The following is a 22,093-nucleotide window of genomic DNA, read 5'->3' as shown; positions in this document are numbered from 1 at the left end:
AGTGGGTGTTCTAGTCCCACGTTAAATTGTCGATGGAATCGACAATCGTTCAAATATTCTTGATATAGTCGTGGGGTCGATAAGAATCAAATTTCTTGGACAAGCCACCTAAATTTTTTTTTCTTTTTTTGGCCAACAAGCTACTTAAAATTAATTAAGCTTATATTATATTATATATATATATATATATATTAATGTGTTTTACAAAATATACGACATAAATCATAATACTCGTGGAAAGTGGGGCCCCCATCTGACCTCGTATTTCTTTCACTTTCTCTCTCTATCTCTATCTCTGTACATAAAAGCAAGCAGAGAGAGAGAGCGTTAGCGGCCATAGCCAAAGGTCAAAACTAAGAAAAAGCCCACTGAGAGCAGAGCTCCAAATTCCATCACGTAGCACTCAATCCAACAGCAAGCTCAGCAGCCGGCAGCCGCCAAGCATCCACTACCTCTCCATTGACAACCCTTCTTCTCCTCCTCCTCCTCCTCCTCCTCCTTCCTCCATTTTCTTCTTCTTCTTCCGGGAATGCGTTTTCAGAGCATGTCCTTGCCGCTTTCATCGGCCACCCAGTGAGGCGGTTGATCGGCCCCACACACCCCACCTACTCTCCCTGTTGAGATCTGCCCGAGAAGGCGAAGCGAAGCCATGTCCAGCAAATGGAAGAAGGCCAAGATGGCGCTGGGCCTCAACTTGTGCCTCTACGTCCCCCGCCGCGACGAGCCCTCCTCCGACGCCGCAGCCGCCGCCGACGTCGCCAGGCGGTTCTCCGACACCGTCTCCCTCTCGTTTGCTTCCGGGGACCCCCACCGGCCCCGCACGCCCACCCCATCTTCCTCCGGGCTCCTCCTCTCCAGATCCGGCAACAGGTCCTCTAAGGTTCGCTCGCTCGCTGGTTTCTCCTCTTCTCTCCTCCATGAACGTTCCTCCCCGCTCCCGCTGCTATTCCTGTACAATAATATCGATGCTGTCTCTTGCTCGATTGCTCTGTTCCAGCCCATTCCTTTAGTCCATTGTGCTTAAACGCCGTAAATTAGCTCTCTGCTACCTCAGTGGCTGGCCATGTATGTATGATCACATCCATAACCTTTGCAGGGCTAGGCTTCCATTAAGAGCTGCATAGAGGTCTTGATCACGGTTTTGCTGTCGCCGTGCCGCATGAAATCCGATAAAAATCTCGCCTTTTCCTCCTCCATTTCATCGAAAAACATTGCGTTGCAAAGGGACAATCAAAACCTTGTTGTTGGCTATGTTCTTAGATTAGAAAGAGGTGAGATTGGGAGACTTTGTCCATGCCCCACACAAGTTGTTCAATACCCAGTTTGATTTCCCAGTCGTAGTTGGCTCCCTGACAATTTATTCTTTGGATGCTACATAGCGTGCCCCTGTTTGTCGTCTTATTCAAGTGGATGGAATCCACATGTTAGAATAGATTCCGGGATTTTGAGGACAGCCATTAGATCTATCCTCCTCCATCAGCAAGCACTTAACCTTATCTTAAAGCCCTCTACTGCTCTGAATAGTATACTGACATAGATTGGTCCTTGCAAAATTACCCTTATACTCTTCTTTGCCTGTTCTGGTCGCTGTTAATTTTAATTTCATGTCTCATGCCATTTTGTTTTGTCTATTTCTCGATACCCTCCATAGGCTCCATCAGTAGCAAGTGGGGTAGGGGGAGGTGGGGGTGACAATGTGATGCAGTATCTGAATTCTTCTTTTCAGAAGATGGTTATTTGTTGTAATGTTGTTTTCATCTCTCTCTCTCTCTCTCTCTGGCTGTACAAAGGTGTTGCTTGTGGGGTTGAAAGTGGTGGGGCAGTCTCCTTGAGGACCATTCTCATTTGGCTCATTCTAGGAAAAAGGGAACACCCTGCATCCTACACTCACTTTCCTTTCGTTTGCCCTTTTCTATCACTTAATAATATCATACGGACCTCTTATAACACTGGACAAATTATACCATTTGTGCCCCCGTACGTTGTCTGCTCAATTACCGATTATATTAGCGGGAAGAGATTGTTTTTTACTATGGTCAAAACAAGGCCTGCCCGTTCTTCCACTAGTGGTATCCGTCACCATAATTTCTTCTATCCTTTACGAAACTTCGGCACAAGCTCATTAGTTTTTGTACCTTTTCCTGCAAACTAAATAGAGAAACACAATTTGTTTTGGTATTGCTTCATCCTTCCCCTTGAGTAAAAGTGCATTGTCTGGTCAGCTCAACTTGCACTATTCCACCAAAATGTTCCCGCCCCCCCCCCCCCCCCCCCCCCCCCCCCCCCCTCTCTCTCTCTCACCTCTTTTGATGTGTATTTATGGAAAAAGTTCATAGACCGTTGATTGTGAGACTTCTTGATATAAGCTTTTTCTTGGTATTCTAAAAGGTGGGCAGTTGAGAATTATATCAAGCTTACAAAGCTTATACTGTAATTTGCTATGCTCTCCCTTTGACGGCACCCTTTCTCACGGTTTTTTTTATTATAATTATTCTTGTTATTATTGCCTTGAAAGCTTCAATCTTTATTTCCCGCGTTTGCTTAATTATACTTCCAAAAGTTGTCTCATAGATCTTTGTCAGCTTGCTTCGAAGTCCAGGAAAAATCTTTTGACCAATTAACTATCCTTTATGACCTGGACTCACGTCCATGGAGCAGCCTTTTAACGCTGATCGACTTGTTCTTCTTTGTAGAGCTCTTAGCTATTGTGATGATTGAGACATTAGTTGATCACATTGGGAACCGTGAGTCTCAACACCAAAATTACCACCTAAGATCTCAGTTCCGTTAAGTTGAGCGTAACTTTATCGTAGCAATTCAGATGCTAATACTGCTAAATGAAATAGTCATATATCTCGTACATAATATGTAGTTTTTTTTTTCCCTTGTCTAGTTTCTCATGAAAGAAATGCTCCAAGCTAAGGCTCTGGTGCATAGTTTATTTGTGAATATTACCCATAAAATGAAACATGGCCGTGTTCTTTTAAATGAATTTAGTGAAGGCTCAATATTTTCTTCTGCATCTGGGGTGATTATATCTCTATGTCAAGAGTCGAAATTGTAAGAAGAATGACCGACTTCGGTGATCTTGATGTTCAATATTTGTGAGACCTCCATTTAAAACTCCGTATCTTATATTCATTGTCTATCACTTCTCTAACTCACATCCTTGATTTTTTTACAGAAAACATGTGCAATATGTCTCACTTCCATCAAACCAGGCCAAGGGCAGGCAATATTCACAGCCGAATGTTCCCACTCTTTCCATTTCCATTGCATCACTTCCAACGTGAAACATGGAAACCAAGTTTGCCCTGTCTGTAGAGCGAAATGGAAGGAAGTTCCCTTTCAGAGTCCCGTCCCCGATGTTTTTCCCAATGGAAGGTTGAGAGTGAACTCAGTAGGTAGGGCACGGGACGATAGCTACATGAACGTTATACGGCCTATCCCGCAGCATAGGTTGGGTTCACATCAGCCCGTTTCAACATTCAATCACAGGCCAGAGCCCAGTTGCTTTGATGACGATGAAGTTCTTGGTGCTGAACCAGGAAGTAGTGAGAAAAACTCATCTAAAATTGATGATCTATCTGGCAGTTCCGTTGGAACCCTAGAGATTAAGACTTACCCTGAGGTTCCAGCTGTTCCTAGATCAGCATGTAACGATAATTTCACAGTTTTGATCCACTTAAAAGCTCCCAAACCTAAAATGCTGGGCGAATCACAAACCGGGAATCAAACTTCTCGGGCTCCAGTTGATTTAGTAACAGTTCTTGATGTTAGTGGAAGCATGGCAGGTACGAAGCTTGCCCTGTTGAAACGGGCTATGGGATTTGTGGTGCAGAACCTGGGACCCGCAGACCGACTCTCAGTCATCGCCTTCTCATCCACAGCACGCCGCCTCTTTCCTCTCCGCCGAATGACTGATACAGGGCGGCAGCAGGCACTGCAGGCTGTTAATGCTCTGACCTCAAACGGTGGGACAAACATTGCTGAAGGTCTGAGGAAAGGTTTCAAGGTTGTGACCGATCGCAAGTGGAAGAACCCAGTTGCAAGTGTCATACTCTTATCCGATGGGCAGGACACTTATAATGTCTGCAACGCAGGTTGGGGCTCAGGAAGCTCCCATTGCAGAGGAGATTATAGATCTCTTCTCCCTGCCTCAGTATTACAACAGAACATTCCTGCAGACTTGCAGATTCCTGTGCACACATTTGGTTTTGGGGCAGACCATGATGCTGCCGCTATGCACTCGATCTCAGAAATGTCCAGCGGCACTTTCTCTTTCATAGAGGCTGAGAATGTAATTCAAGATGCATTTGCCCAATGCATTGGGGGGCTTCTGAGTGTAGTCGTTCAAGAGCTGAAGGTTGAAGTTGAGTCAAGATTGCAGCTTGGGCAGATAAAAGCTGGAAGCTACCAGAGCAGCTTGGACGCTGGGGGAAAGACTGGGTCGATCGTGGTTGGCGACTTGTACGCGGAGGAAGAGAGGGATTTTCTGGTGACAGTCAAGATCCCAATTGACCAGTCATGCCGTGGTGAACAGTCTTTGCTGGAGGTTAGATGTGTCTACAGAGATCCCATTACCAAGGAAACAGTGAGACTGGAAGGAGCGAGCGAAGTGAGGATTGAACGGCCCGAGGAAACTGGAGACCTAGCAGTTTCCATGGAGGTTGATCGACAGCGGAACAGGCTTTATGCAGCTGAGGCCATGGCTGAGGCCAGGCTTGCCGCAGAAAGAGGAGACCTTTCCTCTGCTGTATCCGTTCTGGAGATATGCAACAGGGCGCTGTCGGAGACTGTGTCTGCGAGGGCTGGTGATCGGCTCTGCATCTCTCTGTGCGCGGAGCTGAAGGAGATGAAGGAGAGGATGGCGAACAGAAGGGTCTATGAGGCCTCAGGGAGGGCCTACGTCCTATCGGGGCTGAGCTCCCACTCATGGCAGAGGGCAACAGCCCGCGGGGATTCAACAAACAGCAACAGCCTCGTGCAGGCCTACCAAACCCCGTCGATGGTGGACATGGTGACCCAGTCCCAGACTATGATCTTCGGAGAGCCGCTGGCTTCTTCAGGCAGGAGGAAGCAGCTCCGGCAGGCACACTCTTTCCCAGCAGGGCCACGCCCGAGGTAAAATTGCAACTCAAGTCGCAGCAGGCCGATAATAACTGCCACCCTTCGTGGCCTCAGGCCTTAGGTTTCCGTGATTATTGTTTCATCGTATATGATATAATCTCAACCAAACCAAGTGGGTAGGTATAGGAATAAGACTGAAAGAAAGGTCTGGGCAAATGGTGAACTTGGAAATGGTTACTTTCATTATGTGTTTTTTTTTTTCCTTTTCTTTTTGGGTGAATGTTGGGATTAAGAGTGATTTGCCGGGGATTTAGGTGTACATAAAGTAGGATTTGGCCCCTTTTTTATTTTTTATTTTTGTATTTTGTATTTTTTGGGTTTTTCCAATTTTTGAAGAGGGAAAGGGGGGGTGGGTATAGTCTTTGAAATTGGGTGGGAAAAATTTGGGGGGAGGTTAATTTCAAATCAAATGTTTGGAAATATGTTCTTCTAATTCTTTTCATGATCCAACTTTTCTTTTTATCTCATCCTTTTCCTCTTCCTTACTCTTCTCTTCCTCCTTTCGTCTCCTCTTTTCCTTATACTTGTTTCCCGCTTCATCGACCTGAAAAAGAGTAAGCAAGAATAGACAGTCGGCTTAGACGGATATAGCTTGGCCCGGGTATCTTCTTTATGGATCAGGCTGAGCTTGAACGAGTAATCAACCTGGGTTTGGCTCCACAGCTGGAGAACTGGTTTTTGCTTGAGTTCCTATAAGTGAAGACGCAAATAACATTAACCTTTTGTAGTAGCTCGATCAATGTTGCGGAGATTTCGGCTCCATAATTGTTAAATCTCGAATCAAGTTTGAAATCATCTGCATGAGTTGAGCGTTTTAACGAGTTCGAATGTGGTCGGATAATGAGTCTGGTTAGATCATCAGGCAAATGAAATGAGACAAACTTCCCGCGTAGTCTGATCAAACTAAGGCCCCGAGCCTTCCCTTCAATCGGAGCCCTCGAATGAGGCGACCAACAGCTCACGTTGACCTTGGGAATTAACGGCAGATGATGAGCCCACCCGCCCATCAAAACGTCACAAAAGTCAAATCGATGACGCGCAACACACCACACCGGCACACCGGAGCGGAACCCCCTTAAATGCAATTGCCAACAAGGAAGGAAAGGATCACAGGACAGGTCACGTGATATCAGTATCCGTTTTAAATCCACAATTAAAATGAATGAATTTTTTTTTATCGAAAAAGGATGTAATATAGTAACGCACGTTCTTATTTATTGAGTTGGAGGTCGCATGTTCAATATCTAATAATTTTACTCGTGTCTTTAGGACTTTTCTTTCATTGTATTAGGTTTTGAACGTCCTATTAATTATTTAGAATTTTTCTTTTATTTTTCAAAACTTTCGGCCACTTTATAACCAAAAAATGAGTGATTTTTTTTCGGTGTTGTAGTGTGATATCTAGAAATCTAATGGGTTCCACATAACCTAGTTGAAGTTGGATCGATCTATTAAGGAGAGAAAATTTTTAATATTAAATTTTCTCGATTCATAATATTTGAATTTATTTACTTATAGGGAATATTAAATTGAATAGTTTAAATCAATCTACGTTTTGAATTAAAAAATAAAGGGAAAAAGTTTAGTGGGGACCACAGAGGCTTTCACCTCGTCCATCGTCATTAGTGAATTCTCTCTCAATCTCTGCAGTCTGCTCTGAAAGCTTCTCTCTTCCTTCGATAAAGTACAGAGCGACTCGGTTCAGTTCAGACTCACTCCTCGAGTTTCCCTCACTCAGCTCAGCTCAGTACACTGAAATATACTTTTGAATCTTCTCACTCTCTCCGTCTCTCTCGTGATCATGGCGATGAGCTGAAGTCAAGTGGCCGTACCGTGGGAACTGGAATCATCCACTACGGAATCTGACCTCACCTCTGAGCGGAGCAGAGAAGGGCCATGCATTTGACGCCAGCTGAAGAGACAGTTGTCCAGCTCTCCCTCTGAGCTCAGAACGACAGAATTCCGTCGATCGGAAACTATCAACTTAGCCGGCTGGCAGCTGCTCCCGTGGTCAACTTTCCTCCCCGCTCGTCTCTTCTTCTGGTACGTTAAGCAGTACAGAATCTCGGCTTTTCTTTTTCTATTTTAATATTTGATTTCCATCTTCCATAAGGAAATTTATCCAGTCCAGGACGGAACCGGTCCTATTGATCATAGTAAACTAAAAGTTTGACTACACTTTGCTCGATTCGACTATATTCATTTTGCAATCGAATATGAAGAAGCACAGAATGACAGTTCTGCCCTTCTGCAAGCTTACCGACAATCGACGTCATTGTCTTTACTTTCGGGAAATGAATTCAAATCTATGACATTTTGAAGTGCGGTCGTCACTCTTTACTGGCATCGGCCAAGTCGCCTTTCCGATGTTTCATGTGTCCGATATTTGATGTTTCCACGAATTGATGTTCTACGAATCTGCTCTTCCGCTGCCGCGGTAAACGTTGGTGGTACCCGCTGGGGGGCACACTTATGGGCACCAAAATAAAGGTTAGAAGGATATGATGTCTGAGGGCACTTTTGGTAGGGAATCCCCATGATTACCTCACCCATTAAAGGGCCCCGCCATAATCAAAAGTCTTGATTTTTGCCCGTTATCTGGACCCATCCGGGAAGAATCACGGCCGACGTTCACAGATTGAATGATTCCCATCCCCCTTGGCGAATATAAAAATAACAGATGGCCCTGATCGTGCCATCAACGTCCAAGCCCTGACAGCCGACACACGGCCAGTGGGTCCCACCGCGAATCGACCTTCCATCTTGCATTGGAGCTAAATTAGCTGATAAAGCTCCTGTTGCAGTTGCAGACCTCACCATACTTGTGTATGTCTTTGAAGGCAAGTCTTTCAGCCGTTGGGGCTGTAGCCAGTGCCAGTGACACCCTCTTTCCAATATATATCTTGCAAGAATCCACACCCCACTGTGCCTCTCACGGCCCAAGAGCAAGAGAACAACAAAAGTTCCAGTTTTGGGTTAAATTTTTGGTGGAAAAGTATTGGGAAGTGGCCACTAATATGAGTTAGTTGATGGGTCTCTTTCGTATTTGCGATTTGGTTACTTTCAGAGAGGTTGGTGATGAACTTGTTATCTTGGCTCATTTCCCCGTTTACAATAATCTCAGAATTCTTTGCTTGTCTCTGTCTCTGTCTGACCCCAATTTGCTGTCGAATGACTCTTGCTGTACTTTCCACACCGGGCTTCCTCCTATTATCCTATATATCCCAAAAGATGACCCGGAAAATAAACGATTATGATAAAATGTCCAAATCTATCATCTTGTGGGTGTTTGATTGCTCTTAACTCCAATCCCACTTGAGAGTTGGGCACAGAAGACTTAAGGCCTCTGTGGGATGCGCTTTGCCATTAGTCAATATACCAGTCGGGTAAGCTCAAATTGTTTCTTTCTGCTGATGCTGCTTTCTCTGTAGAGTTTTGGTTGGAACAATTCTGTCTTCAAGATAATGCAGGCAGCATCATTGAATAGAGATGTCCGTTTGAGGAGCCCTTCCTTTTCGTTTCATTCATTGCCGTTGTTTTCAGTTGGGGGTTGGAGTCAGAAGAGCTTAGGAGAGGACCTGTTCCCAGCTGACGGAGAGTCATAATTATCCAATATGTCATTCCATAAGTAGCTTGATGATGAAAGGTCACATTGGCTCATTTCATTGGACATTTGCATTTAAGTCCTGTAGCGTCATGGATTCTTATTTATGCAATGGATTATTTCAGACTGTTGCTGTCAGCTGTGGATGAATATATAGCGTTGTACATCATGTGCTTTGCTCAAGCGCCTTAGTTTGAGCTGTAGATAATGAAATAGAAGCTTGAAGTGTTTGTTGGCCAACTCTGCATTTGGCAGTCCTACCTATAAAGATTACTATTGTTGTTTCTGCAATTCCATTTTGACCTTAGGGCATCAGTAGAAGTTCAGATCTCCTACCAAGAATCCTAGTCTATAAGAAACTCCTAGAATGGTGCCTTCATCTCATCTGGTTTAAACCGTGATTATTTAGTCCACTGATATCCAACTGATTTTGCACCATTTGTTTTCTTTCATTTTTTAGCAATTGAAGATGGGGATGGTGACTTTGGTTGGGCGCACTCTATCTTGAGCTTTTGAAGGGAATCCATAACTTATTCCCAAATTCTGCTTTTATACAGGTTGATGCTTCAATGGAGCTTAACAAGTAAATGTCCTGCACTCAGTATCAGCCTTGTTTTTGTTACGATCTCATTCCGTTCCATACTCTTAATCGTGATTTTACCTGTTTCTTTGTCTCCGACTTTGCTGATCTTAGATAGTAACAGATGAAGCTTCAACTGGAAGTGACCTTCGTTCTTCTCGTCGGCCTGATCTGGGTTTATCCTATTTTCGGTGGTTAGACTCTACTCTCCTACATCCGGAGCTTGACTATTGTTTTACTCTGAGTCTGAGTGGGAAATGATTGAAAGCAACCTTTATGTTTCAAATGTCTGCTTTAAGCATCTTGCATGCTGCTTAGTAGTCCATGCTGGATCATCTGCAACTCGTGGTTGGATAGCTGTGTAGCTCAAAAATGTTTACTTTGATGGTGGCAGGTGAAATTTCTAATACGTCAGCAACGATCAAATGGACATGTCTGTGTTCTTTAAACCGAGGGAACCAGAGTAGTGTCCTCCAATCAAATTGTTCCACTTCATGCAACTGCAGTGCAGGTATTTTCTTGTATAACCATTTTGAAGCTGTTTAAACTTTGCTCTTGAAGTATTGATGTGATCTAGCTATTTACTTTTCTGGATATGTGTTGCCATACCTATTATTTCCTCATAGGTCAGAACCACATGATATCCTCTTATTACTATTTTCAATTATAGTAACTAGTAATCCCTTATCTCACAGTTGGAGGAGATAATGGAGATTGGTGGAGCTGTACATGTGATGATGATGGATTTCCCAAAATAGCATCTCAAAATCAAGATACTACTTGCTTTTCAGCATGCAACTGCACTTCCGGTACTGTTTTCTATTCTCTTTTTTGTATATCTTCTAAAATATGAAAACTACATTTAGGGATTTGGCCCACTAACTATCGTCCATTTGATTTTTCCCAAGCAGGAACTCTGAATAATGTTCCAGTCCCAGGAAAGCGCCATTCGAGCAAAGTTGTCGTGGTTACGCTGCTAATTTGTGTCATACTCACGACAATTGCATTTCTGTCCTCAATTATGTGCTATTTATACCGCAAGGAGAGATGCTCAATCGAGACACCAGTTTTCTCATCAGAGAATGAAACAAGTTGTAACAGTGCCACTAACTTAATCAACAAGGTGACTTCGTCCGTCCCCCAGACAAAAGTCAACATCTCTTCCCCCGTCCATCCTCTCGCAGGTAGGCGAGTCCCTCTGTATGTATTGGATTTCTTTACACAGTAAATTCCAATTCTGAATTGTCAGAAGCTCAAGTGATCTTCCTTTTCTTTTCAGGGTGCTTTCACAATACTCGTTTTCTATTCAAAGGCAAATTAGAAAGAGAAACTATACATGGGACCATATGCCAATTTCCTTATATTGAATTGGAATATGCAACCAATAACTTCTCCAATTCAAATCTCATCGGACTTGGGGGAAGCAGCTACGTCTATCGCGGACAGCTCAAGAATGGTAGAGTCGTAGCCATTAAGCGGCTCAAAGATCATGGAGGTCCTGATGACTCTGTGTTCTCAACAGAGGTGCGGTATATTATGAAATTAATAGCAACTAAATCAACTCATGAGATGCTTAAGTGCCAAAATTATATGTTCTTTCCTCCAGGTAGATTTATTGGCAAGATTAAACCATTGCCATGTGGTGCCCCTGGTCGGTTACTGCTCAGAATTTCAAGGGAAGCATGTTGAGAGGCTACTCGTATTTGAATATATCCCCAATGGTAATCTGAGAGATTGTCTTGACGGTGATCTGGGGGAGAGTATGAACTGGGAAACTCGTGTCGCAATTGCAATTGGAGCTGCAAGGGGGTTGGAGTATCTCCACGAGGCAGCTGCTCCAAGAATTTTGCATAGAGATGTCAAGTCCACAAACATTCTCCTCGATGAGAATTGGAGAGCAAAAGTAAGAACATTTTTCGAGGGGGGTGATTAGTTTTATACATTCCTTTCATGACGAGTTTCTATAAATTGTCCACAAGCATGCTTCTTTTTAGGGTCTTAACTACATTAATACTCTCACTATGTGATGCGGGCAGATTACTGATTTGGGGATGGCCAAATATTTAAAACCCGACGGCCCCGCAAGTTGTTCCAGCTCTCCCGCAAGAATGCAGGGGACTTTTGGCTATTTTGCCCCCGAGTATGCGATTATTGGAAGAGCCTCTCTTAAATCGGATGTTTTCAGTTTCGGGGTAGTCCTTCTTGAGCTTATCACGGGTCGCCAGCCCATCCACAAATCTACCAACAAGGGAGTAGAAAGTCTCGTGATCTGGGTAGGTCCCTTGTTTTGCATATTCAATGGAAAATTGGAATTAAGGCGTCACACTCTTCTAAATATTCATAAACACAAACAAGGACTTGGTTATATCACCTGTTTATCATATCACTGCAGCGTCTAATATATACGCAGTTTTGAACAAAAAATTGGTTACTACTTCAGTGACTCTGTACTTTTTGTGCTATTGTAGGCTACACCACGCTTGCAAGATAGTAGACGAGTGATCTCAGAGTTACCCGACCCACGACTAAAAGGAAACTTCCCTGAAGAAGAGATGCAGATAATGGCTTACCTAGCAAAGGAATGCCTGTTATTGGACCCTGATTCCCGACCCACCATGAGTGAGGTGGTTCAGATCCTTTCAGCTATTGCACCTGATAAATCTAGAACGAGAAACATTCATGCTGATCTCTTTCAGGTAAATGCAGCTAAATCTGTATGGCCCGTCACTTTAGAATATGAAATGCGGGAGGGGCTGTACAATTTTTTTCATTGGCAGTCACCTTGAGAATATCTTCATCATGGTGTTTTTTGGTAATCTCATGGAAGAAAATGCCACTCTTCTGTCTGCTTTTGCAGCTGTCTTCATCTAACATATCAAGAGCTGAGACGAACTCAAGTATCCTCGAGAATCAAGTTCAGAGTCCAGTGGATGCACAGCATCTCTGGAAAGTTGGGTCCCAGAGATGGTCGCCGCCATCTTCCCTCACGGTGGACATCGATCAGACTCTCACAACCGAAATCAGTGAAAAATCACAAACTGATGATCTATCCTCCGACTACATGGAGCGACTGATCCTCCTCTCGTCGAAAGCCAGGAGTTGGAGTGCCCAGGACGATGAGACGGTCGACTTAGTCGAGCCCCGACTCGAGTCCTTCTCCATGGCAAATTTGAAATCCCCCTGATCAGAGCAAGCCCTATTCAACGGTCACACAGGTTCTTGAGACTTGTCTTCTTTGCCTTCTCTTTTTTGACTTTCAATTAGAGGACTCCTTTAGCCAGTGACAGGACAGCTACTTGTTTTGCTTCGTTGGATTTCTTCTGTACATACAGAATGTAAAAAGAACCACAGGAATTGTACTTCTTCGACGCGCTGCTTCTTGTAAACGGAATGGGTCCCCTGCAATGAAATCTGAGTCTTTTTCATCTGGTTCGAGTCAAGATTGATATAATCCTTTTGCAAATTTACTAACTTTGAGCTTTCCAAATCCAAATTTTATTATCAAACCAAAGGAAACAGGGATAGTTTTGTGTTTAGATTCGTCCTTCATTCTCTTCTTCCTTGAAAAGAAAAGAATATCGGAAAAACACTGCCGGAATAGATTTTTCTCTTGAACACGACCGATCTAACTCACTCGTACATGTCTTCTTAAAATATGTATGGCTTCAAGGGGGTGGTTGCATCAGCAAAGATCTTGAAACCTTGTTATCCTTTTGACTGGTAGATGGAAGAAAGATGAAGGCAACGACCATATGAAAGATTGTTTGGTCCTTCCTTTCCTTTGCTTGTATAAACCCATCCCACCCATAACAGCTAAGGATTCTTCTAGGAGCAGCTGCCTCTGACCTCAAAACTTTGTCAGGCTCCCGTCTTGTCTGTTCGGCTCGGGTCAGGAATGGATCCTCCACCCCCAAGCGACCCGCTTCTGCCTCCGGGTCCGTCTCGGGGCGGATGGCTGGATTGCTGGTAAGATTTGCCTGGCTCACACCCCTTTGCTTACATGAAATCGAGAGGATCATGTTTTAAACCTTGCTATCGTGTTGTTATTCCTAAAACCATCTGGTTACCTGCATCACTTTACTTTGTGTAACTTTGAAAAGGACCAGTGCCAACTGATCCGAAAGCCCAATTTGCCCGTGTGATTTTGACCGGGATTTTCATGTCATTACTCGGTTGTGGTGAATGTGATCTATGTTTTTTGAGCAGCTTGTGGTTTCTGTGCTGCTGCGGTCTCTTCAGGAGCTGCTGCCCCCCACTGTTTGAGGCCGGGCCACCCCCGCCATAGCGTTATTTTCTTCCTTTAATCTCTGCTCTAAAGGGATCAAGATGCCTTTGTTATCTGATGGAAAGAAACACTGGCTTTGGGTGTGGGCGATGTTGTGGGAGCGGATGCTGATCGAAACAATTGCTTCATCAATCGTTTGGCACGACATGATTCTGCATCTGTTTCCTTCTAGTGATTCTTCATGGTTTGTTCCTCCTCAGTGTTGTAATCCCTTTTGCTATATTTTCTTTGTTTGATGTGTGCATCTGTAAATGTTCAAAGAAGCAACAAGAAACACTTTCAGATGGAGAATGCCCCGAGCCAAGGTTCAGAGTCCGCGTCAATTAGCTGTAGATTGTACAATACAGTGCATCGACCGCTCATTGCATTGTCGTTCGACATGGGACAATTTGTTGATTGAAAAGATTAAACCGTCTTTTATAAATTTGCAATTTAATCAAGGATTGATTTGATCTCATGAAGAGATTCTTTTTTTTTTTTTTTTTTTGGGCCATGAAAAAACACCTATTTTATTGCTCGACGTTTATCAATTACAAAATAATCAGTTATACTGTGATATCTACAATTCACACCTGCAAAATCATCTTTCATCAACCTAACTAGATCAAGGCAATCCACTCACACAGGAATAAAGCATGCTCACGGAGAGATTTCACCGATGGCGAACCGGGGGCAAATTCTATCGCACTGAACTTAATTTCTCGATCTCAATTGCTTTCGAGGCTCTAAATCACAAATATTTGTAGTGCATATAAGAATTGAATTTTAAGAAAGCATATATTTAAGGATGCCTCATTAAAGTTGATATTTTTGGTTATATCGACCCTGGCCTCGATCTCCGAGTACGTTAATTCCAGTCATCGGTTGACTTGATGATACAACGAGTTGTTATTAGTTTATCACGACTTGTATTCGCATCAATGCAATTGGTAGAATTTTACAAATACGCTGGCGCACCGATAAGAAAAAGATTCACTCGACATGTGCAATCGACGATTTCTTGCGGTTTCCCTTTAACTTGTTCCTAATGTTTTTCCACCAAAGAAGAATTCCACACCAATGCTCATATCATTTCTTCATGATTGGATTTTTTTGTCCCCTTTCTAATGCAATGAAAAATGGACCTAGTGGATAATGTGAAAATGGTAGATAAAAGTAATTTTTTCTTTAAGACGAGTGAAATCAAATTATCAAGATGTATGAGTTTTGAAATTATATATACTTATTATTTCTAACATATAATTCTATATATGTCTAAAAATAGAATGAAATAAAAAAAAATTAGGCATTTAAGATTTTTTGTCTTGACCTCATATTGATGAAGATGAATGAATGGGGCATTGATGGGAAAGTTGGGCTGATAGGGCGCAAACTTCCCCTTTTCATTAGTTCCTGATGATTGATCTGAGCTGTGCTGTGCTGTGCATGCATGGGCAGAGATCTCGATGGTGTGTGTCCCCTCTATTTTTTTTTTTATAATTTATTCCCACCTTCCATAATAATCTTTTAAAAAAAAATAAAAATATTATTCTGTTCATTCACACGATAAAAGATAATCCATAAACTCGACTATATTTTGAAGTGTCGGTCCCAAGCATTTGGATTCTCAGATGGGTCATGAGCTGTCATATGCATGGAACATCGACCTCGAGATATAGCCATCGTTGTTTCCATGTCGAATCATTGCCCTAGTCCAAGATCCAAGGAATTGGATTTTTCAGGCACTTTTCGAAAAAAGAAGAAAAAAGAAGGCACATTTTATCCTTTTCCCCATCGAATGGGGACCCGCTCTTGTCCTGGATTAGGCTCAATTCAACCCATAGAATCGTTGCATTCCAACAAGAAGAGCACTAGATCTATCTGATCTCCATCTAGAACAACTTTTTTTTCCCCCCCTCTATTATTATTGCTATTGTTAAAATGAAAATCCGGTCTGATCTCGGGGGTGTGTGTGGTGGTTGGTTGGGGGTATAGTGAGGGACTTGTAGCAATTCCCCTCTTATTCGCCCCGACACCAAAATATAAGGAAACTGCTACACAGCACGTGCAGCGAGTTTAGCGTAAACTTTGTTCAATTTCTGTTAATATCGTCATCACTCACCCGTTTTCTATTTCCTTTCATTAGAAAGAAAAAAAGCTTAAAGTGTTCTGTTTACTATCTTCTCGGAAGCAATCACATTTCATGCTCATGCATGCTCTTATGGAACAAAACAGAGATCCTCACTACATACTGATACGGACAACTTCTTCTCTAGTTCTTTAAGAAAGAGAAAATGAAAATTCGGGACTGTTTTCCGCAGAGCAAAAACAACCCCAAATATTTACACAAAAAAAAAAAACCAAACAAAAAGATTCCTTCTGTAGCCATTCCTGAAAGCAGTAGTTTCCATTTATAAAAGAGTACCTTATATTGCAATCATTTATTTTCTAATTAACCTAATTATATTTGTCAAATAAAATAGATAACAACTCCAAGCAAAAGAAGATAATGGACAATATACGTGGACTAAGATAAAATATAAAAACAAAGACAAGATATCATAAATCCCCTGAATTTGCATTGAAGTTTCAATTCTTCCATAGAACATTGATTCAAATTTCAGGTACACAAAAAAAGTACATGCGGAATCAACCTAGACACCATCTTGGTTCATATTATACACATTTCGATCCACTTTTGTCAAATACTTCTAATTTGGTCTCGTCGTTCATTTAGTATCGTAAACATCTACAATTATGAGGTGTTCTATTAAGTGGAAAAGTTCCTTAGTCGGACGTCTCGTCAATTGGGTGGATAGTGAAGCTACGCTATTTGTACGACATGTGATAAGAACACTTGAAAAAGACCCGTTCGAGTTTGGCAATCTATCTATTGATGAAAAATTCGTTCAATCATGGTAGAGGACGGAAATATAGTGAGATGATGGACTAATTTTACAGTATTTAACCGGAAACTCATCATCTTCTTCTCCAAGTCCTACGCAGTTGAGAACTAAAATAGAAACGCAAATGGGGAAGGTCTTTGGTGCAATTAATTGCAAATAAGTTACTCCAATTTATAGTAAGTTATTATTAAATGAAGTAAATTACTAATAAAAGAAGTAAATTTACATAGATTTTGAAGTAAGTTACAAATATATCGAAATAAGTTACAAAAAATTTAAAATAAGATACACGAATTTCGAAAAACTTTCCTTAACTTTTACTCACAAATTTAGTAATTTATGTGATTGTGTGGTGCAACCAATTTTATCGATTGCAGGACATAATTTCCGAAGGAAAATGGCATCATAAGCCTTTAATTTTGAATCATTTACCAGAAAGCCCGCAAGAATATTAAAACATAAATAGCACGTCTCAAGATTCGATAGGCATGCATATATCTCGGCTAAGTCAACTCTCTCCATCTCTACCACAGTACCATACTAACGCTGATAATAAACAAATAAAAGGTAAACAAGAAAAAAAGGTTTAAGCACGGTACCCACTAAGCATTATGTCATAGTTTAACTCTCGCCAATAAATCTTATCGCATTTCTTTTTTCTTTTCATTTTGTTTATCTTTTTAGAGACCCACTTCATATATATCGTAATTTAGAAAAAAATTAAAAATAAATCGACTTAAAATTGATTTCACTAAATCAACAAGAATTGGATCAAACCGTTCGGTTCCTTTAAATAAGATTTCGAATTTAAATTTTATGAATAGATAAAATCATTGATTGGAGAATTGTACTTCTTAATGAGCTGATTTGCTTATAATTAAATTAGTCATAATTAAATTAGTCAGGGTGTGTTGAAGTACCGGATAACACAGAAAAATATTGATTTCACCCAAAAAGTATGCAATTTTGAGTAATAAATGAGGGCACCTCCTCTCAGTTTTCTCTTCCCCTAATTGGGCACACTCCATTTGTTATTGTCTTCCTGTCCTCTGCTTCACTGTCCTCTGCTTCGCAGTTATAAAGCCAATTTTTATTATCATGGCCCGTCTTCTTTCCTAATTATTTTCTTAATTAGACACCCAACACTTGCCCCCCCCCCGGTCTTTTTTATTTATTTATTTTCCTGCCATAAACTCCGAATGGATGAATCAAAGTCTCCTGTCATTTTCTTGAAATTCAGGGCCTTTTTCTTATCTGGGTTCCCTGCAGTAACGCTAACGTTTTCCTAATCGAATCTTCAGGCTCTGACTGACTGAGTCAGCCTCTGGCCGATTCTCCTCTGTTAAGCGACAAGAACAAGAACGGTCTTCTCTGTCTCTTCTTCTTCTTCTTCTTCCTCCTCCTCCTCCTCCTCCTCCTCCTCCTCCTCCTCTATATATATATATATATATATGTATACGCATGTATATAATGAGTGAGGAAGCATGACATGAGCTGGGTAACATTTCGTGGTTGCAAAGAAAAATGCTTGTATGTCTCTCTCTGTCTCACTGGGTGTTGCAAATGAGATGTTGCTGTCTGATTGTTTGCAATTTTGGTGTCTTCTATCATTTGGGCTTCTTGCTTTTCAAATGTCATGCATGATTCTGCAGGGATTTGTTGCAAAGCAGCAGAAAGGGAAGAAAAGCCAATGATCAGTCACATGTTTTTGACTTACAGTCTGTCCTTTAAAAGGCTGTGCTGCAAAAAAGTCTTCCACATAAAAAGCCTTCAAGCTGTTGATTGATTGCAATACACAAACACCTTTTCCCCACATGAATCTGGTGAAAAACATAAGTCAAAGAAGCCCTTTTGCCCGCCCTGTTGGTTTCTAGTGGCCTCAAGCTCATCTTTTTTTCCCTTTCCATGGTGATTGATGCATACCATACATATATGCATACATACATCAAACTCAGATTTCTTAAATCCACCAGTTGCTTGTTCCGGACAGATCGAATCTCTGAGTAGAAACCTTCCCTCCTGAAAACAGAGATCCACAATGGGTTTCAGCAATTCAAGATCAGTCAGGTGTGTGTGATATGTGTAGTCGTATGATTTGTATGTTGTCCATTGAAGTGTATTCAGCATTGATAGAGTACTTTCTGATGTGAGCTTATAGATTCTGCGATGATCTTGAATCACTGAAGCTTGCCGGCAATAAGGGAGATGAAGCCATGAGGCTCAAGTACAGCATCGATGGTGCGCAGGTCTATGAGGCCGCAGGTTCTCACAGGGTGCCCCGGAACGTGCCCCAGAGAGCCGGGAACAAGTCATTGAAAGCTAAGGTGCTTTCCCGGGTTTTCTCGGAGGATTTCGAACGGGTGAAGAGGAAAATATTAGATCCTCGCGGGCAAACCATCCGCCGGTGGAACAGGATCTTCCTGGTTGCGTGCTTGGTTTCACTCTTCGTCGACCCTCTATTCCTCTTCTTGCCCATTGTTCGGGGCGAGCAATGCATAGATCTCGGGGTGACCCTTGAAGTGGTTCTCAGTATAGTGAGAACACTAGCAGATATCTTTTATATAGCTCAGATCTTCATTCGGTTTCGGACAGCTTACGTCGCGCCTCCATCTCGTGTTTTCGGGAGGGGAGAGCTTGTTATAGATTCATCAAAAATCGCACGGAGATATCTCCGGAAAGGTCTCTGGATAGACCTTATCGCTGCTCTGCCCCTTCCTCAGGTATACATGCTTCCCAAAATTGGAAGGTGCTTTAGTTTTCTGTGAGAAATTTAAGAAATGCCTCCGATTAAGAAGTGCCTTAGTTTTTAAGGACCGCTCGAGTTTTCGATTTTCTTACTCGGAAAATGCAGTTCAACTCTATTTTCCATCAAACGTTTTCACAAAACAAAAACAGGTCTTCATACTTATGGAGGTTTATGTTTTGTTTCGATGTCTTGCAGGTTCTGATGTGGCTTGTCATCCCGAGCCTGAATGGTTCGACGCTCACCAACACGAAGACTGTGCTCCGTTTCATAATAATCTTTCAGTACCTCCCAAGGCTATTCCTTATATTCCCTCTCTTATTGCAAATCATCAAGGCCACAGGCGTCGTGACCGAGACAGCTTGGGCTGGGGCCGCCTACAATCTCATGCTTTACATGTTAGCAAGCCATGTAAGTATGCTTCAGAGGACTATCCGAGTTCCAATTCATAATGCTAATAAATTTATTCTCCGACTTGCTGAATTTGGAACTAACTCAAGCATACAACTGTTCACAGGTACTAGGAGCTTGCTGGTATCTTTTATCGATCGAACGTCAAGAAGATTGCTGGAGATGGGTTTGTGAGACTCAGCGGGAATCTTGCCAAAGCGGGCTTTTGGATTGCCGCCGGATCAATGATCCCAACCGCAACACTTGGTTCCGATCAAGCAATCTCACAAGTTTGTGCGATCCATCAAACAACTCCTACAATTTCGGCATTTATGGCGATGCGGTGACTTTTGATGTAACTAGCTCTCCGTTCTTCAACAAGTACTTTTACTGCCTTTGGTGGGGCCTCAAGAACTTGAGGTATCCGGCTTTTACATTCTTGATTAATCAATTATCAGAATGATCCTTCATATATAATTAATCATATTACTTACAGACAATGATGGTGATGATGATTATGCAATTATTAAACTTTGCAGTTCATTGGGGCAAAATCTTTCGACAAGCACTTATGTTGGAGAAATCGTCTTTGCAATCATCATAGCGACTCTCGGGCTGGTCCTCTTTGCTTTGCTCATTGGCAATATGCAAGTAGGACTTACTTAACACTTACTGCTGATCATTATTGGAAGTAGTGTTATGAATTACGATAGCTGAGACGTATGTAATTAAATCCGTGGCAGACATACCTTCAATCAACGACGGTGCGGTTAGAAGAGTGGAGGATCAGGAGGACTGATACAGAGCAGTGGATGCATCACAGGCAGCTGCCTCCCGATCTAAGGCAATTGGTTCGCAAGTATGACCAGTTCAAGTGGGTGGCTACAAGAGGAGTCGACGAAGAAGCCCTTTTAAAGGGCCTTCCCGTAGATCTCAGAAGAGATATCAAGCGCCACCTTTGCCTCGACTTAGTCCGACAAGTAAGTCGAAAGAAAGGCTATAAACTAAATTCTCTCCTTTCGTTTAAGGAAAATAGCGGTCCAACTGTTTGTCTCATATTGAAATGGATGTGTTTAGGTTCCCTTGTTTGATCAAATGGATGAGAGAATGCTCGACGCCATCTGCGAGAGGCTGAAGCCAGCCCTGTGCACCGAGGCAACATTTCTTGTGCGGGAAGGCGACCCAGTGAACGAGATGTTATTCATTATCCGGGGTCATTTGGACTCATACACTACAAATGGGGGCCGCAGTGGGTTCTTCAATTCGTGTAGGATCGGACCTGGGGAGTTCTGCGGCGAGGAGTTGCTCACATGGGCCCTGGACCCTCGCCCCAGTGCCGTCCTCCCCTCATCCACACGAACTGTGAAGGCTGTATCCGAGGTGGAGGCCTTCGCCCTCCGGGCAGAGGACCTGAAGTTTGTTGCAGCACAATTCCGGCGGCTCCATAGTAAGCAACTCAGGCACAAGTTCCGGTTCTACTCGCACCATTGGCGGACCTGGGCGGCATGTTTCATACAGGCTGCCTGGCGCCGGTTCAAGAAGAGGAAAGAAGTTGCGGAGCTCAGGGCCCGAGAGGACGCTGCGTCACCTGAGCCAAATTTGACCTCACCCGGGCCTGGTCTTGCATTGTATGCAGCAAGGCTCACCACGAGCACTAGGAGGAGTGGAAACAGTATATCAGATTCAGATTCCAGCATGGTCGGGTCGCTGCAGAAGCCCACAGAGCCGGACTTTTCAGTGGATGAGGACTGATAATCAGGTCCCCATCGAGTAGGCATGATGAATAGAACTATTTGTGCATAGGTGATAATTCATCAAGTATATACCAAAATCAAAGGGCAACAGCAGAAAAGGGAAAGGCATTTCTTAGGATGGTTTCATTCGTCAGATTGCATACTTAATGAAAAACATAAAATTCTGCTCAACTAGAATTTTTTTTAATGTCTTTAACTACAAAAATTATCGAAAGCTAATCATTCATCATTTTTATTATTATAAATAAATTACTGTAAATGTAAATATCACGTCATTTTTATAATTTTTTTTTATTATTGATTTTTATTTCCTTATAATCCAATCCATCTATACATATCTTTATACATAATAATTTAGATTACACTCACGAGAGTCTTCAATTCCTTCAGTGAATAGCTTCTACATAAACCTTCTCAATAAACCGTCAACACGCATGGTTTATGGTCCCTCACGATACTTGCATTAAAACATATACATACAATTACCTAATAATTATTGTACACATTTTTCAAAATTCTTAATATATATATATATATTAAGTCCACAATAGTAATTCTTACGATAAAGATATATCTTAAGGCATTGCACATTATCAAGCAACTAATATAGTGTAAGTAAGAGCATCGTTCCTACAAAGACCTAATTAGACTAAACTACTAAAACTAGAAAGGCTGGAATGATATGAGCCGCAAATAAGGTAAGGGCAGTGGGCTGGCAGAAA

The 22,093-nt window shown here is 42.2% G+C and overlaps 3 protein-coding genes across 17 annotated transcripts; all 3 read left to right on the top strand.

Annotated features, from left to right (window-relative positions):
• The first annotated feature begins 273 nt into the window (after positions 1-273).
• LOC116199731 (E3 ubiquitin-protein ligase WAV3) lies at positions 274-5,774 on the top strand. The gene is made up of 2 exons (XM_031530201.1): positions 274-880; positions 3,185-5,774. Exons 1-2 carry the CDS (start codon positions 650-652, stop codon positions 5,126-5,128), a joined length of 2,175 nt encoding a protein of 724 aa, XP_031386061.1. The 5' UTR covers positions 274-649; the 3' UTR covers positions 5,129-5,774.
• A 1,007-nt stretch (positions 5,775-6,781) lies between these two features.
• Positions 6,782-14,051, top strand: LOC116199961 (receptor-like serine/threonine-protein kinase NCRK). 14 transcript variants are annotated; one of them, XR_004155625.1, is made up of 14 exons: positions 7,256-8,516; positions 8,674-8,776; positions 9,195-9,317; positions 9,429-9,508; positions 9,709-9,825; positions 10,010-10,123; positions 10,226-10,498; positions 10,594-10,838; positions 10,921-11,217; positions 11,351-11,587; positions 11,783-12,010; positions 12,172-12,529; positions 13,039-13,280; positions 13,521-14,051. XR_004155625.1 is itself a non-coding variant. In XM_031530566.1 (10 exons), the coding sequence occupies exons 2-10, from the start codon at positions 9,439-9,441 to the stop codon at positions 12,496-12,498; spliced, it is 1,908 nt and encodes a 635-aa protein (XP_031386426.1). In that variant the 5' UTR covers positions 7,257-9,317; positions 9,429-9,438; the 3' UTR covers positions 12,499-12,741. The 14 variants fall into 14 exon arrangements, 1 of the variants encoding a protein (XP_031386426.1); XR_004155635.1 differs by lacking the exons at positions 7,256-8,516; positions 8,674-8,776 and adding an exon at positions 6,782-7,173 and having other exon boundaries at positions 9,292-9,317; positions 9,439-9,508; XR_004155631.1 differs by lacking the exons at positions 7,256-8,516; positions 8,674-8,776 and adding an exon at positions 6,782-7,173 and having other exon boundaries at positions 9,292-9,317.
• A 3,982-nt stretch (positions 14,052-18,033) lies between these two features.
• On the top strand, positions 18,034-21,486 carry LOC116202065 (putative cyclic nucleotide-gated ion channel 15). 2 transcript variants are annotated; one of them, XM_031533579.1, is made up of 7 exons: positions 18,034-18,551; positions 18,671-19,204; positions 19,426-19,638; positions 19,745-20,037; positions 20,157-20,268; positions 20,361-20,597; positions 20,695-21,486. In XM_031533579.1, exons 2-7 carry the CDS (start codon positions 18,698-18,700, stop codon positions 21,367-21,369), a joined length of 2,037 nt encoding a protein of 678 aa, XP_031389439.1. In that variant the 5' UTR covers positions 18,034-18,551; positions 18,671-18,697; the 3' UTR covers positions 21,370-21,486. The 2 variants fall into 2 exon arrangements, with proteins under 2 accessions (XP_031389439.1, XP_031389438.1); XM_031533578.1 differs by having other exon boundaries at positions 18,643-19,204.
• The last annotated feature ends 607 nt before the right edge of the window (positions 21,487-22,093 follow it).

This window comes from Punica granatum, chromosome 3 (genome assembly GCF_007655135.1).
Source record: "Punica granatum isolate Tunisia-2019 chromosome 3, ASM765513v2, whole genome shotgun sequence".
Taxonomy (NCBI): Eukaryota; Viridiplantae; Streptophyta; class Magnoliopsida; order Myrtales; family Lythraceae; genus Punica; species Punica granatum.
Note: the sequence above shows the minus strand (reverse complement) of the source record. Positions and strands in the feature narration are given on the sequence as shown.

Coding starts and splice junctions, on each gene's coding strand:
- LOC116199961 (XM_031530566.1), top strand. CDS start 9,439: ATGAAGCTTCAACTGGAAGTGACCTTCGTTCTTCTCGTCGGCCTGATC. Junction 9,509..9,708: donor GGTTTATCCTATTTTCGGTG/GTTAGACTCTAC, acceptor TGATGGTGGCAG/GTGAAATTTCTAATACGTCA. Junction 10,839..10,920: donor ACTCTGTGTTCTCAACAGAG/GTGCGGTATATT, acceptor TCTTTCCTCCAG/GTAGATTTATTGGCAAGATT.
- LOC116202065 (XM_031533578.1), top strand. CDS start 18,523: ATGGGTTTCAGCAATTCAAGATCAGTCAG. Junction 20,038..20,156: donor TGGGGCCTCAAGAACTTGAG/GTATCCGGCTTT, acceptor TAAACTTTGCAG/TTCATTGGGGCAAAATCTTT. Junction 20,598..20,694: donor GCCTCGACTTAGTCCGACAA/GTAAGTCGAAAG, acceptor GGATGTGTTTAG/GTTCCCTTGTTTGATCAAAT.
- LOC116199731 (XM_031530201.1), top strand. CDS start 650: ATGTCCAGCAAATGGAAGAAGGCCAAGATGGCGCTGGGCCTCAACTTG. Junction 881..3,184: donor CCGGCAACAGGTCCTCTAAG/GTTCGCTCGCTC, acceptor ATTTTTTTACAG/AAAACATGTGCAATATGTCT.